Here is a 12,129-nt window from a genome sequence, read left to right as displayed (position 1 = left end):
TTAAAAGTCAGCTACAAATACTGCAGCTGCTAACTTTTAAAATATGGACACTTCCCTGTCTGCTCTCGGGTGCTGCCACCGGCATCTCCGGTAAGGGAATCCGGTTCCCTACTGCACATGCGCGAGTCACGCTGCACGATCTGAATGGTCCCTGCTGTCTTCTGGGACCTGTGTGTATCCCAGAAAACAGTGGGGGGGGCGCTGTGGAGGCACCGTACGTGGCGTAGATATCCGCAGATATCTATGCCCGGAAGTGGGAGCAAAATATCTGTATTAGACCAGTATCTGCTCCCCCTGAAAGGTGCCAAATGTGACACCGAAGGGGGGGGCGAATTCTGAAAAGTGGAAGTTCCATTTTTGGGTGGAACTCCGCTTTAACTTCAGATTCCTAGACAGGATGTATACCGGGTATATTATACTCAAGAGAGTGTGCAGCCTTGGGTTCATACTGGTGTGATGGGGGAACCACAGCGATTCCTGTTCCTCATCGCATCTGATTTGCAGGCAGTTCACAAACCGCTTGGGGTGTCAATATACAGTTATTGACACCCCCAAATCCGTTTGCAGAACACAGTGCGAACTGTGAAATCAGATGGAATTGGATGGTATGGGTCTGAACACCCATCGATTCCAGTGCAGACAAATATAAGGGTCATGCACCATTTTGGTCCAAATGCAATTTCAGCCATACAAACAGTCAGGCTGAATTCGCACCGCACAGACATCACATGTGATGTGCACAGGCATGCGATGTCTGGGATCGCACCAGTGTGAACCCAACCTAATAGCGATCAGTGCTATATATGCCAGCTTATATTGCAGCGTGATAATAAATGCCGTCCAAAGTCCATGGAGAAGTCGTTGGCTTTAATGCTACAGGTCATAACCGACCCAGCCTATGTGATATTTTATATATACAAACTATGAATAGGGCTGTAGGGCTGTATATAATCTAGGCAATATGTACACTAGAACTGGTCACCATAACTGATTTGACTGGGACCACGATCAGAAAAAGCGTAGCTGAACCCACTCTATGACAAATCAAAAGCTGGCTGCTGGTCTAATAATACAATCTCACCCACTGATGTCTTATCTGTCAAAATAAATAGTAATTCTGTACAGCCAGTCCTGTGATTACAACACAACTCTTCTACATTACTCAGCCAGGCAGATGATGCATATATTTTCCGGTTCAGCAACTCCGTTCCCTATATCAGACAGGTGTGTGCCTTTCCAATATTGAAACAACATTATCATTTGTGTCCAGGTAGCAGAAAGGTGATTTAGGGCAGTTTTTCTTAACTCCAGTCCTCAAGGTGCTCCAACAGGTCATGTTTTCAGGAATTCCCTCAGATGAAACGGCTGTGGTAATTACTAAGGCAGTGAAACTGATCAAATTACCTGTGAAAAAAATTATGGAAAGCCAGAAAACATGACCTGTTGGAGCGCCTTGGGGACTTGAGTTGAGAAACACCGATCTAGGGAGTAGCAAAGCTGAACTAGGAAGGAACTGAGTGATCATCCTACCAAGAGCTTTTGCTTGTTTACCAAGAATTCTGATTTCCCTGTAACTCCACTTACAGTAAATGCAACCATGAGGCTTTTATTGACGGCCTTGTAAAAAATGTCTCCATGCCTGGTTGAGGTTGTCACCAGGACAAGCAACAGAGGGAGAACCTCCTCATCAGGGGTAAAGAGGGCAGTAGAAGCCTGACAAAGGTTCTAACTGTTCTCCAGTCAATCTAAAATGTTAAAAAAATCCACTCTGAGTTGTCATATGAAGTCTAAGGCTGGCCATACACTATACAATTTCCTTGTTCAACTTTCCTTTAGATTTACCAAAATCATATAATATGAGGTCAAACCTAAACCCTTTCAACTTGTATGGAATCAGGCAGGCCCTTGCGCTACATAGTTGACGGTAAATCTAAAGGAAATTGAATAAGAAAATTGTATAGTGTATGGCAAGCCTAAGTGACCATCATTTTAATATACGGAAATGATGGCAGTATGGTTTTGATATGGCCAAGGCAAACAATTCCTAAGTAACAGCAAAGAATGCAAAATTTTCGGGCTTGCTATAAATATAGGTTGTCCATCTTTCATTTGGCACTTGACCTTAAAATGATACCTTCATATACACAGAGGTGAGAGTTGAGGTATTTCCTGTGATCTATTAAAGTGCATTTATAGCTAAAACTTTCTCCTAGTTTTGGATGGAGTAGTGAAGGATTAAAACCTGTCAGTTAATTTTTTTGCTGTGTCCTACAAATGCAACAAAAAGAGAGAAATCAATGAAAAGTGAGGAGAATTCCCTTTTCTACAGTTGTCACCAGTGCCACTTCCCGTGGAAGATTTCCTCTAACTTCCTGTTCTGATGACAGCTGTAAATATTGGATTTCCCATCACTTCCTGTCCGTGACAGTGATCGCAGGGACAGATAGGATGGATCTACATAGAGGGGACATAGATTGCAATTCAAATTTGTCTGGGGTTCTATTCTTCCCCATACAATTTAATTACATTATACTTATGTGTCTTGACATGTAAACCATTCCATTTACCATCTTACAGGAAATCGAGATCATCTTCAGTAATATCCTGGACATCCATGAACTTACAGTGAAGCTTCTGGGTTTGATTGAGGATACTGTGGAGATGACAGATGAGAGCAGCCCACATCCTCTTGTTGGAAGCTGTTTTGAAGACTTGGCTGAGGTACAGACCATGGGTCCTAAAGTGGACATGAACTCAATGAGTGAAGGTTTTCCAACCTTTAGGGAACATTTAGAAACATTTATTGTGCCCTGAAAATGTTATATTTTGTCTGAAATCCTTACAAAAAAAAAAAGCACTGAACTGCAAGGGTGCCTGGTATACCCAGGCAACTCCTGTTGCCTACTGCCTTATAACTGTGCACTCGCTGGCCACTTTATTAGGTACACCTGTTCAACTGCTTGGTAACACAAGTTTCTACTCAGCCAATCTCATGGCAGCCACTCAATGCATTTAGGCATCTAGACGTGGTGAGGACTACTTGCTGAAGTTCAAACTGAGTATCAGTACCCGTACCGTTGAACGTGGCATGGTTGTTGGTGCCAGACGGGCTGGTCTGAGTATTTCAAAAACTGCTGATCTGCTGGGATATTCATGCACAACCATCTCTCGGGTTTACAGAGAAAAAGAGGAAATATCCAGTGAGCCGCAGTTGTGTGGAGGAAAATGCCTTGTTGAGGTCAGAGGAGAATGGGCAGACTGGTTTTGAGATGATAGAAAGGCAGCAATAACTCTAATAACCACTCGTTACAACCAAGGTATGCAGAATACCATCTCTGATTGCACAACACATCGAACCTTGAATCAGCTGGGCTACAGCAGCAGAAGACCACAACGGGTGCCACTCCTGTCAGCTAAGAACAGGAAACTGAGGCTACAATTCACACAGGATCACCAAAATTGGACAATAGAAGACTGGAAAAACGTTGCCTGGTCTGATGAGTCTCGATTTCAGCTGGGACATTCAGATGGGAGAGTCAGAATTTGGCGTAAACAACATGAAAGCATGGATCCATCCTGCCTTGTAATATATGGTTCAGGCTGGTGGTGGTGTAATGGTGTGGGGGGTATATTCTTGGTAGACTTTGGGCCCCTTAGTACCAATTGAGCATCGTTTAAACGCCACGACCTACCTGAGTATTGTTGGTGACCATGTCCATCCCTTTATGACTACAGTGTCCCCATCTTCTGATGGCTCCTTCCAGCAGGATAATGCACCATGTCACAAAGCTCAAATCATCTCACCACTGGTTTCATGAACATGACAATGAGGTCACTGTACTCCAATGGCCTCCACAGTCACCAGATCTCATCCAATAGAGCACCTGTGGGATATACAGCCGACAAATCTGCAGCAACTGCGTGATGCTGTCATATCACTATGGACCAAAATCACTGAGGAATGTTTCCAACACCTTTTTTAATCTATGCCATGAAACATTAAGGCAGTTTTGAAGGCAAAAGGGGGTCCAACCTGGTACTAGCAAGGTGTACCTAATAAAGTGGCCGATGAGTGTACAGTGAGGGGAAAAAGTATTTGATCCCCTGCTGATTTTGTACATTTGCCCACTGACAAAAAAAATGATCAGTCTATAATTTCAATGATATGTTTATTTTAACAGTGGGAGACAGAATAACAAAAAAAAAAATATCCAGAAAAACGCATTTCAAAAAAGTTATACATTTATTTGATTTTTAATGAGTGAAATAAGTTTCTGGTCCCCTATCAATCAGCAAGATTTCTGGCTCCAAGGTGTCTTCTTTACAGCTAACGAGCTAAAATTAGGAGCACTCTCCTAAAGGGAGTGCTCCTAATCTCGGCTTGTAACCTGTAGAAAAAGCACCTGTCCACAGAAGCAATCAATCAGATTCCAATCTCTTCACCATGGCCAAGACCAAAGAACTGTCCAAGAATGTCAGGGACAGGATTGTATACCTACACAAGGCTGGAATGGGTTACAAGACCATCGCCAAGCAGCTTGGTGAGAGGGTGACAACAGTTGGTGCGATTATTCGCAAATAGAAGAAACACAAAATAACTGTCAATCTCTCTCGATCTGGGACTCCATGCAAGATCTCATCTCGTGGAGTTTCAATGATCATGAGAACAGTGAGGCCAGAACTACATTGGAGAATCTTGTCAATGATCTCAAGGCAGCTTGGGACCGTACTCACCAAGAAAACAATTGGTAACACACTACGCCGTGAAGGACTGAAATCCTGCAGCCCTCACAAAGTCACCCTGCTCAAGAAAGCACATGTACAGGCCCGTCTGAAGTTTGCTAATGAATCTCTGAATGATTCAAAGGAGAATTGGGTGAAAGTGTTGTGGTCAAATAAGACCAAAATCAAGCTCTTTGGCATCAACTCAACTCGCCGTATTTGGAGGAGGAATGCTGCCTATGACCCCAAGATCACCATCCCCACCGTCAGACGTGGAGGTGGAAACATTATGCTCTGGGGTGGTTTTTCTGCTTAGGGGACAGGACAACTTCACAGTATCAAAGGGATGATGGACAGGGCCATATACCATCAAATCTTGGGTAAGAACCTCCTTCCCTCAGCCAGGGCATTGAAAATGGGTTGTGGATGGGTATTCCAGCATGACCCAAAACACACGGCCAAGGCAACAAAGGAGTGGCTCAAGAAGAAGCACGTTAAGGTCCTGGAGTGGCCTAGCCAGTCTCCAGACCTTATTCCCATAGAAAATATGTGGAGCGAGCTGAAGGTTCGAGTTACCAAAAGTCAGCCTCGAAACCTTAATGACTTGGAGAAGATCTGCAGAGAGAAGTGGGACAAAATCCCTCCTGAGATGTGTGCAAACCTGGTGGCCAACTACAAGAAATGTCTTACCTCTGCGATTGCCAACAAGGGTTTTGCCACCAAGTACTAAGTCATGTTTTGCGAAGGGGGTCAAACACCTATTTCGATCATTAAAATGCAAATCAATTTATAACTTTTTTGAAATGTGTTTTTCTGGATATTTTTGTTATTCTGTCTCTCACTGTTAAAATAAACCTACCATTAAAATTATAGACTGATCATTTCTTTGTCGGTGGGCAAACGTACAAAAGCAGCGGGGGATCAAATACTTATTTGCCTCACTGTATGTCTGTCGCTTACTGCTAGTTTCAGGAGACATAAAGTGAAATTTGGTGATGTCACCACTGTGCAAGCACTAATTAAAAGAAAATATACCAACAGTCCAGTTCGAGAGGAGTTGATTGTTAGATCGACTCTTCTCAAACAGGAATTCCCATAGATGGAATGAAATTCAGCCAGTTCAGCAGGGACTGATCCATCTATGGTAAGCTTTAAGAATTTAGGATTAAGGAAGTCTCTAATGGAGGACGTTCAGTTGCAGACCGTGGGCAATACTAGTGGCTAGTCCTTTGCTCTCTGCCTGCCTATTTTTTGAGGAACAGCTTCCTTAATTCAGTTTATCTTTAAAGAGGAAGTAAACTTTTTTTGTTTTTTTTCTTCCCTGCAAAGTAAAGGCATAATATGCTAGTATAGCATACTAGCACATTTTGTGACCCTCTACCTGTAAACTAAACCCATGTTGTCACCGCTGGAGGCACCATCCATCTTCAACCTTCTTCCTTCTGGGGCCGCGAACTCTGGCTGTGTGACTGGCTGGAGCCACGTGACATCACTCCCCCACATGCGCGTGGGAGCCGTCGGTCACAGCACAGGCTTCTGAAGAAACAGTACGGGCGGACGTTCCTTCGGAGTACATGCGCAAATTACATCATCGGCGCAGGATACAGTAAATGGCTCTTAAACGGCGCACGTTTAGGAGATATTTACAGTACCTATAGTGCCTTATTCTAGGCTTATCTATAGGTAAAAAGAATATAGGAAGGTTTACTTCCTCTTAAAGACAGACACTAGACAGTGGACACATGTGGAAATGTATCTAATTACTGTTATTAATTGTTTATCAGAAAATAAGTTGGGTACACATGCCTATATTCCCACAATGGTTGTATATTGACGAAACTGTTAAGCCATCAAATTGCTTGTGTCATAACTGAGCACATGTGCAGCAACTTGCCCGCTGCAGATCCAACAGAAGTTAAGATGGCAGTTTCCTTGGGTGTAAAAGTAGGAATGTTTAGTTCTGTTTTAAGAGTCCATATCATTTATTGTTGATAAAGATGAAACAACAGGAAGATAAACGTTAGCCAATACGTAAGGGGGGGGTCAAACAACACCTCTTCATCAGGACTCAGATGCGAAAATGACACAACTTCCTGTATTTTACCCTTAGGAACAAGCCTTCGACCCGTATGAAACCTTGTCCGCGGACATCCTTACCACCCATTTCCAGGAGCATTTCAATAACCTCATGGCTAAACCTAATGTTCCCCTGTATTTTCAGGTGAGGATTTTTTGCGCTGTGTCAATGGTTCTGGGATATTTTTTTTTTTATCTACAATTAAAATGTTTTCTTAGAGGTGAAGCACTGTATGCATCTGTCCATTTAAGAAGTAAAGGGTATCTAAAACCAAGAACTAAAAGGTAAGATAATGCAGCTTACCTGCCCTTAGATATACAGTAAATATAAAAAGGCTACGCACCCCTTTTAAAATGTCAGGTTTCTTTTATGGAACAAATTAGACAAAGATAAATCATTTCAGGACTCTTTCCACCTTTAATGTGACCTATAAACTGTACAACTCAGTTGAACAACAAACTGAAATCTTTCAGGTGGAAGGAAGTAAAAATAAAAACTAAAATAATATGGTTGCATAAGTGTTGCACACGCTTCAACTAATACTTTGTTGAAGCACCTATTGATTTTATTACAGCACTCAGTATTTTTGAGTATATGTCTATCAGCATGGCACATCCTTGACTTGGCAATATTTGCCCACTTTTCTTTGCAAGAACACTCCAAATCTGTCATATTGCGAGGGCATCTCCTGTGCACAGCCCTCTTCAGATCACCCCACAAATTTCCAATCGGATTCAGGTCTGGGCTCTGGCTGGGCCATTCCAAAACTTTAATCTTCTTCTGGTGAAGACATTCCTTTGTTGATTTGGATGAATGTCTTGGGTCGTTGTCATGCTGAAAGATGAAGCTCCTCTTCATTTTCGGCTTTCTAGCAGAAGCCTGAAGGTTTTGTGCCAATATTGACTGTTATTTGGAACTGTTCATAATTCCCTCTACCTTGACTAAGACCCCTGTTCCAGCTGAAGAAAAACAGTCCCAAAGCATGATGCTGCCACCACCATGCTTCACAGTGGGTATGGTGTTCTTTTGGCAATGTATAGGTTTTTTTTGCGCCCAACATACCTTTTGGAATTATGGCCAAAAAAGTTCAACCTTGGTTTCATCAGACCAGAACACATTTTCCCACATGCTTTTGGGAGACTTCAGATGTTTTTGCAAAATTTAGCCGGGCTTGGATGTTTTTCTTTGTAAGGCTTTGGTCTTGCCACTCTACCCCATAGACCAGACATATGAAGAATATGGGAGATTGTTGTCACATGTACCACACAGCCAGTACTTGCCAGATATTCCTGCAGCTCCTTAAATGTTGTTGTAGGCCTCTTGGCAGCCTCCCTGAGCAGTTTTCTTCTCGTCATTTCATCAATTTTGGAGGGACGTCCATTTCTTGGTTAATGTCACTGTTGTGCCATATTTTCTCCACTTGATGATGACTGTCTTCACTGTGTTCCAAGGTATATGTAATGCCTTGAAAACTCTTTTGTACCCTTCTCCTGAATAATACCTTTTAACAATGAGATTCCTCAGGTTATGCTTTGGAAGATCTCTGCAGACCATGGCTTTTGCTGTAGGATGCGACTAAGAAAATGTCAGGAAAGACCTACTAGAACAGCTAAAATATATTTGGGGTTAATCAGAAGCACTTTAAATAATGGCAGGTGTACTGACTCCTATTTAACCTGAGTTTGAATGTGATTGCTTAATTCTGAACACAGCTACATCCCCAGTTAATAAGAGGGTGTGCATACTTATGCAACCATATTATTTTAGTTTTTTTTATCCCCCCCCCCCTTTCAGTTTGTTTTTCAATTGAGTTGTACAGTTTATAGGTCACATTAAAGGTGGGAAAAGTTCTGCACTGATTTGTCTTTGTCTCATTTTTTTTACATCACAAAAACCTGACTTTTTACCAGGGGTGTGTAGACGTTTTATATCCATTGTACAACCCCATTTACAAAAAAGTTGGGGTGCTGTGTAAAATCTACATGAAAACAGAATGCAATGATTTGCAAATCTAATAAACCCATATTTTATTCACAATAGAAAACATATCAAATATTTAACCACTTCAATACCAGGCACTTTTACCCCTTTCCTGCCCAGGCCAATTTTCAGCGCTGTTGCACTTTGAATGACAATTGCGTGGTCATGCAACACTGTACCCATTTTGTTCACACAAATAGAGCTGTCTTTTGGTTGTATTTAATCACCACTGGGTTTTTTACTTTTTGCTAAATAAAGGAAAGGAATATGATTTACTTTGATCTTGTTTATACAATTTGGAAAAAAATAATTGTATTCTGCTACCTTTCTTCATTTTTTTCATTATATATATATTTTGTAATGGCCCTGTCTGTACCATGTAATAAATTGACCAATCGCAGCTAGCAACACAGTTGTACACATTGGTTGACAGGAAAGAAAGCCATCTATTGTGTACAACTGTCATGTTGCCTGCTGTGTTTTGTCACATGGTACCAGCAATATATGATACACTGATTAGTCAACGGGCCATGTCCTGAAAACACGGCCAGTGACAGATCGCGCCGCTGTGTGGCCCCCGTGACCATGCGCAGGGCGTGGGCCGGGGAGGACGTCATATGACGTCCACCCGGATCGAGGCGTGGCCAGTGCCAGTGTCACTCTACCATAGGCAGATTGGGAACCAGTTAAACTGAGAAACTGAAAAAATTTGGTAAATTTGAAATTTATGGCAGCAACATGTCTCAAAAAAGTTGGGACATGGCAACAAAAGGTTGGCAAAGTAAGTGGTACTAACAAGGAAGAGCTTAAAGAACATTTTGCAACTAATTAGGTTAATTGGCAATAGTTCAGTAATGATTGGGTATAAGAAAAACATCTTAGGACGTCAGAGTGTCTCAGAAGTAAAGATGGGCAGAGGTTCACCAAACTGAAAAGTTGAGTCCAAAAATTGTTGAACAAATTTCAGAATAATGTTCCTTAGCATAAAATTGCAAATACTTTAAATATATCATCATCTACAGTACATAATATCAAAAGATTCAGAGAATCTGGAGATTTTTTTTTTGTTCTCAAGAGACGAGGCAGAAATGCAGTTTTGGAGGCCCGCAGACGGCACTGCATTAAAAACAAGCATGAGTCTGTGATGGACATCACTGCATGGGCTCAGGAATGCTTCCAAAAACCACTGTCTGTGAACGCAGTTCGCCGTGCCATCCAAAAATACAAAATAGAGCTCTATCATGCAAAGAAGAAGCCACATCTGAACATAATCCATAAACGCTGCAGTCTTTGCTGCGCTAAAACTCCTTTAAAATGGTCTGTTGCAAAGTGGAAAACTGTTCTGTGGTCAGAGGAATCAAAATTTTACATTCTTTTTGGCAACCTTGGGCGCCACGTCCTCCAGACTAAAGAGGAGAGGGACCTTCTGGCTTGTTATCAGTGCTCAGTTCAAAAGCCTGCATCTCTCATGGTATGGGTGTGCATTTGTGTGTATGGAAAGGGAAGAAGGCACCATCAATGCTGAAAGAGATATCCAGGTTTTAGAGCAGCATATGCTCCCATCCATCAAAAAATACGATAAAGATGACCCAAGACTGCTTAGCACTTAGAATTACTCAAGAATGGGACAACATTCCTCTCCCAAAACTCCAGCAACTGGTCTCCTCAGTTCCCAGACATTCACAGAGTGTAGTTAAAAGAAGAGGGGATGCTACACTGTGGTAAACCACTTTTTTGAGATATGTTGCTGACATCAATTTCAAAACGACCTTTTTTTTTAATCCTAAAATTTTCTCAGTTTAAACATTTTTTTATTGTGATTAAATTATAGGTTTATGAGATTTGCAAATCATTGCATTCTGTTTTTATGTAGATTTTATACAGCATTCCAACTTTTTTGGAATTGTGGTTTTACTGGCTGCATTAATCTTCTTCTTTTTTAGGCCTTTCTTTCTTTTATTTTCAGCTGGTGATTTTACTTGTAATACAATTCCTGCCCTAGGGTGACAGCGCTCACTAACCATACTGTACCTTAGGAGAATTGGGGTCATAGCCCAAGGGCAGAACTAAAATAACCTCCCCCTTACCTGATCTCCATAACATATTTGGTGGAGATGCACTGAAATTTCTGCTGAAAATGGCGTTATCGACATTCGGCTGATAAGAGAAAAAGGTGCTGATAAGCGATTTTGCCGTAAATTCGCAGAGATTTTACTGTGATTTTACTGTGCTTATGGTGTGTTTTTCATAGGTCATGTGACTCAAAAACAGCACGAAAAATGTAGCACAGTTATGTTCTTGCTGCGTTTTCAATGCATTTGAACGGAGAGGTGTGTTTTTTGTGCATTTTTTTTTTTTTAACTGACCAAAAATGCAGCAAGCGTGATTTTTAAAACCACAATGGAAGCCCAAAAACCAGTGTGCAGACATACATAGAATTTAAAGGGATACATTTTTCTTGCACTAAAGGTGGCAATAATGGCTGACGATAAATTCATTTAAATTGATGATATTAATTAAAAAGTCGAATATAATACAATTATATATAAAAATATAAATATTTTTTAAAAACTGTCATTTTTGGTTTTCGGCTAAGTGCATCCTGCATTTTCGGTTTCTGCACCAAAATTTCCATTCGGTGCACCTCTAATATTTGGAGGGGGGGGGGGTTCTGTAGTTCTCAGAGATAGTTTGGAACAATGTATTAAATAAGAGTGTAGCACAGGCTGAAAACACAGGATATTACAAGATTTCTTGCATGATCAACCAGTGTTTTTTCGTACTTTGAATGGATCTGACAAAACCTTTGCAATTCTATTCTAACAGACCTAAAGGGAGCAGATAGAAGTTTATTGTTATAGTTTACATACCTTTTAAAGGAGAACAAGCTTTGGCTGTACTTCTCTTATGGATCACAGGAGTGCAGTTTGTTCTGCATTCCTGTGACCCATTTTCAGCAAACAGCGGGTCTGTCGGCTGGGGAAAGATCGTGACCATACAGTGGGTATTTACCCAGATCCCACTCCACTGATCCCTGCCGAGCAGCCAGATGACAGGTCCGTCTCCACTCACTGTGCAGAGCGGAGATGAACACAGTCACGCTCTCCTCTATGGGGAAATTCGTGTGAAAACGGACCGCATGTCTGTTTTCATATGATTTATATCCGATTCGCCAGACGGATGAAAAGTAGGACCACCATCCATCTGGATTTTGCAGATCAGATCAGATAGTGGCGGATGTCACTAGACATGTCACCGCTGACATCCCTCACTCCATAGGGGAGACTGTTAGAACCGATCCGGTCCCCGTGTGAAAGGGGGCCTTAGAGCAGGCAGGGGACAGATGCTGC

General features: G+C 41.7%; 1 protein-coding gene across 2 annotated transcripts in view; it reads left to right on the top strand.

The window, feature by feature from the left end:
* Positions 1-12,129, top strand: part of SOS2 (SOS Ras/Rho guanine nucleotide exchange factor 2) — a 117,910-nt gene that overhangs the window by 53,340 nt on the left and 52,441 nt on the right. For both annotated transcript variants that reach the window (XM_073609434.1, XM_073609433.1), the window contains exons 6-7: positions 2,578-2,721; positions 6,833-6,943. In XM_073609434.1, coding sequence (XP_073465535.1) covers positions 2,578-2,721; positions 6,833-6,943 — 255 coding nt within the window. The remainder of the gene's footprint in view (positions 1-2,577; positions 2,722-6,832; positions 6,944-12,129) is intronic.

The sequence above is a fragment of the Aquarana catesbeiana genome, linkage group LG13, assembly GCF_042186555.1.
Source record: "Aquarana catesbeiana isolate 2022-GZ linkage group LG13, ASM4218655v1, whole genome shotgun sequence".
Taxonomy (NCBI): domain Eukaryota; kingdom Metazoa; phylum Chordata; class Amphibia; order Anura; family Ranidae; genus Aquarana; species Aquarana catesbeiana.
Note: the sequence above shows the minus strand (reverse complement) of the source record. Positions and strands in the feature narration are given on the sequence as shown.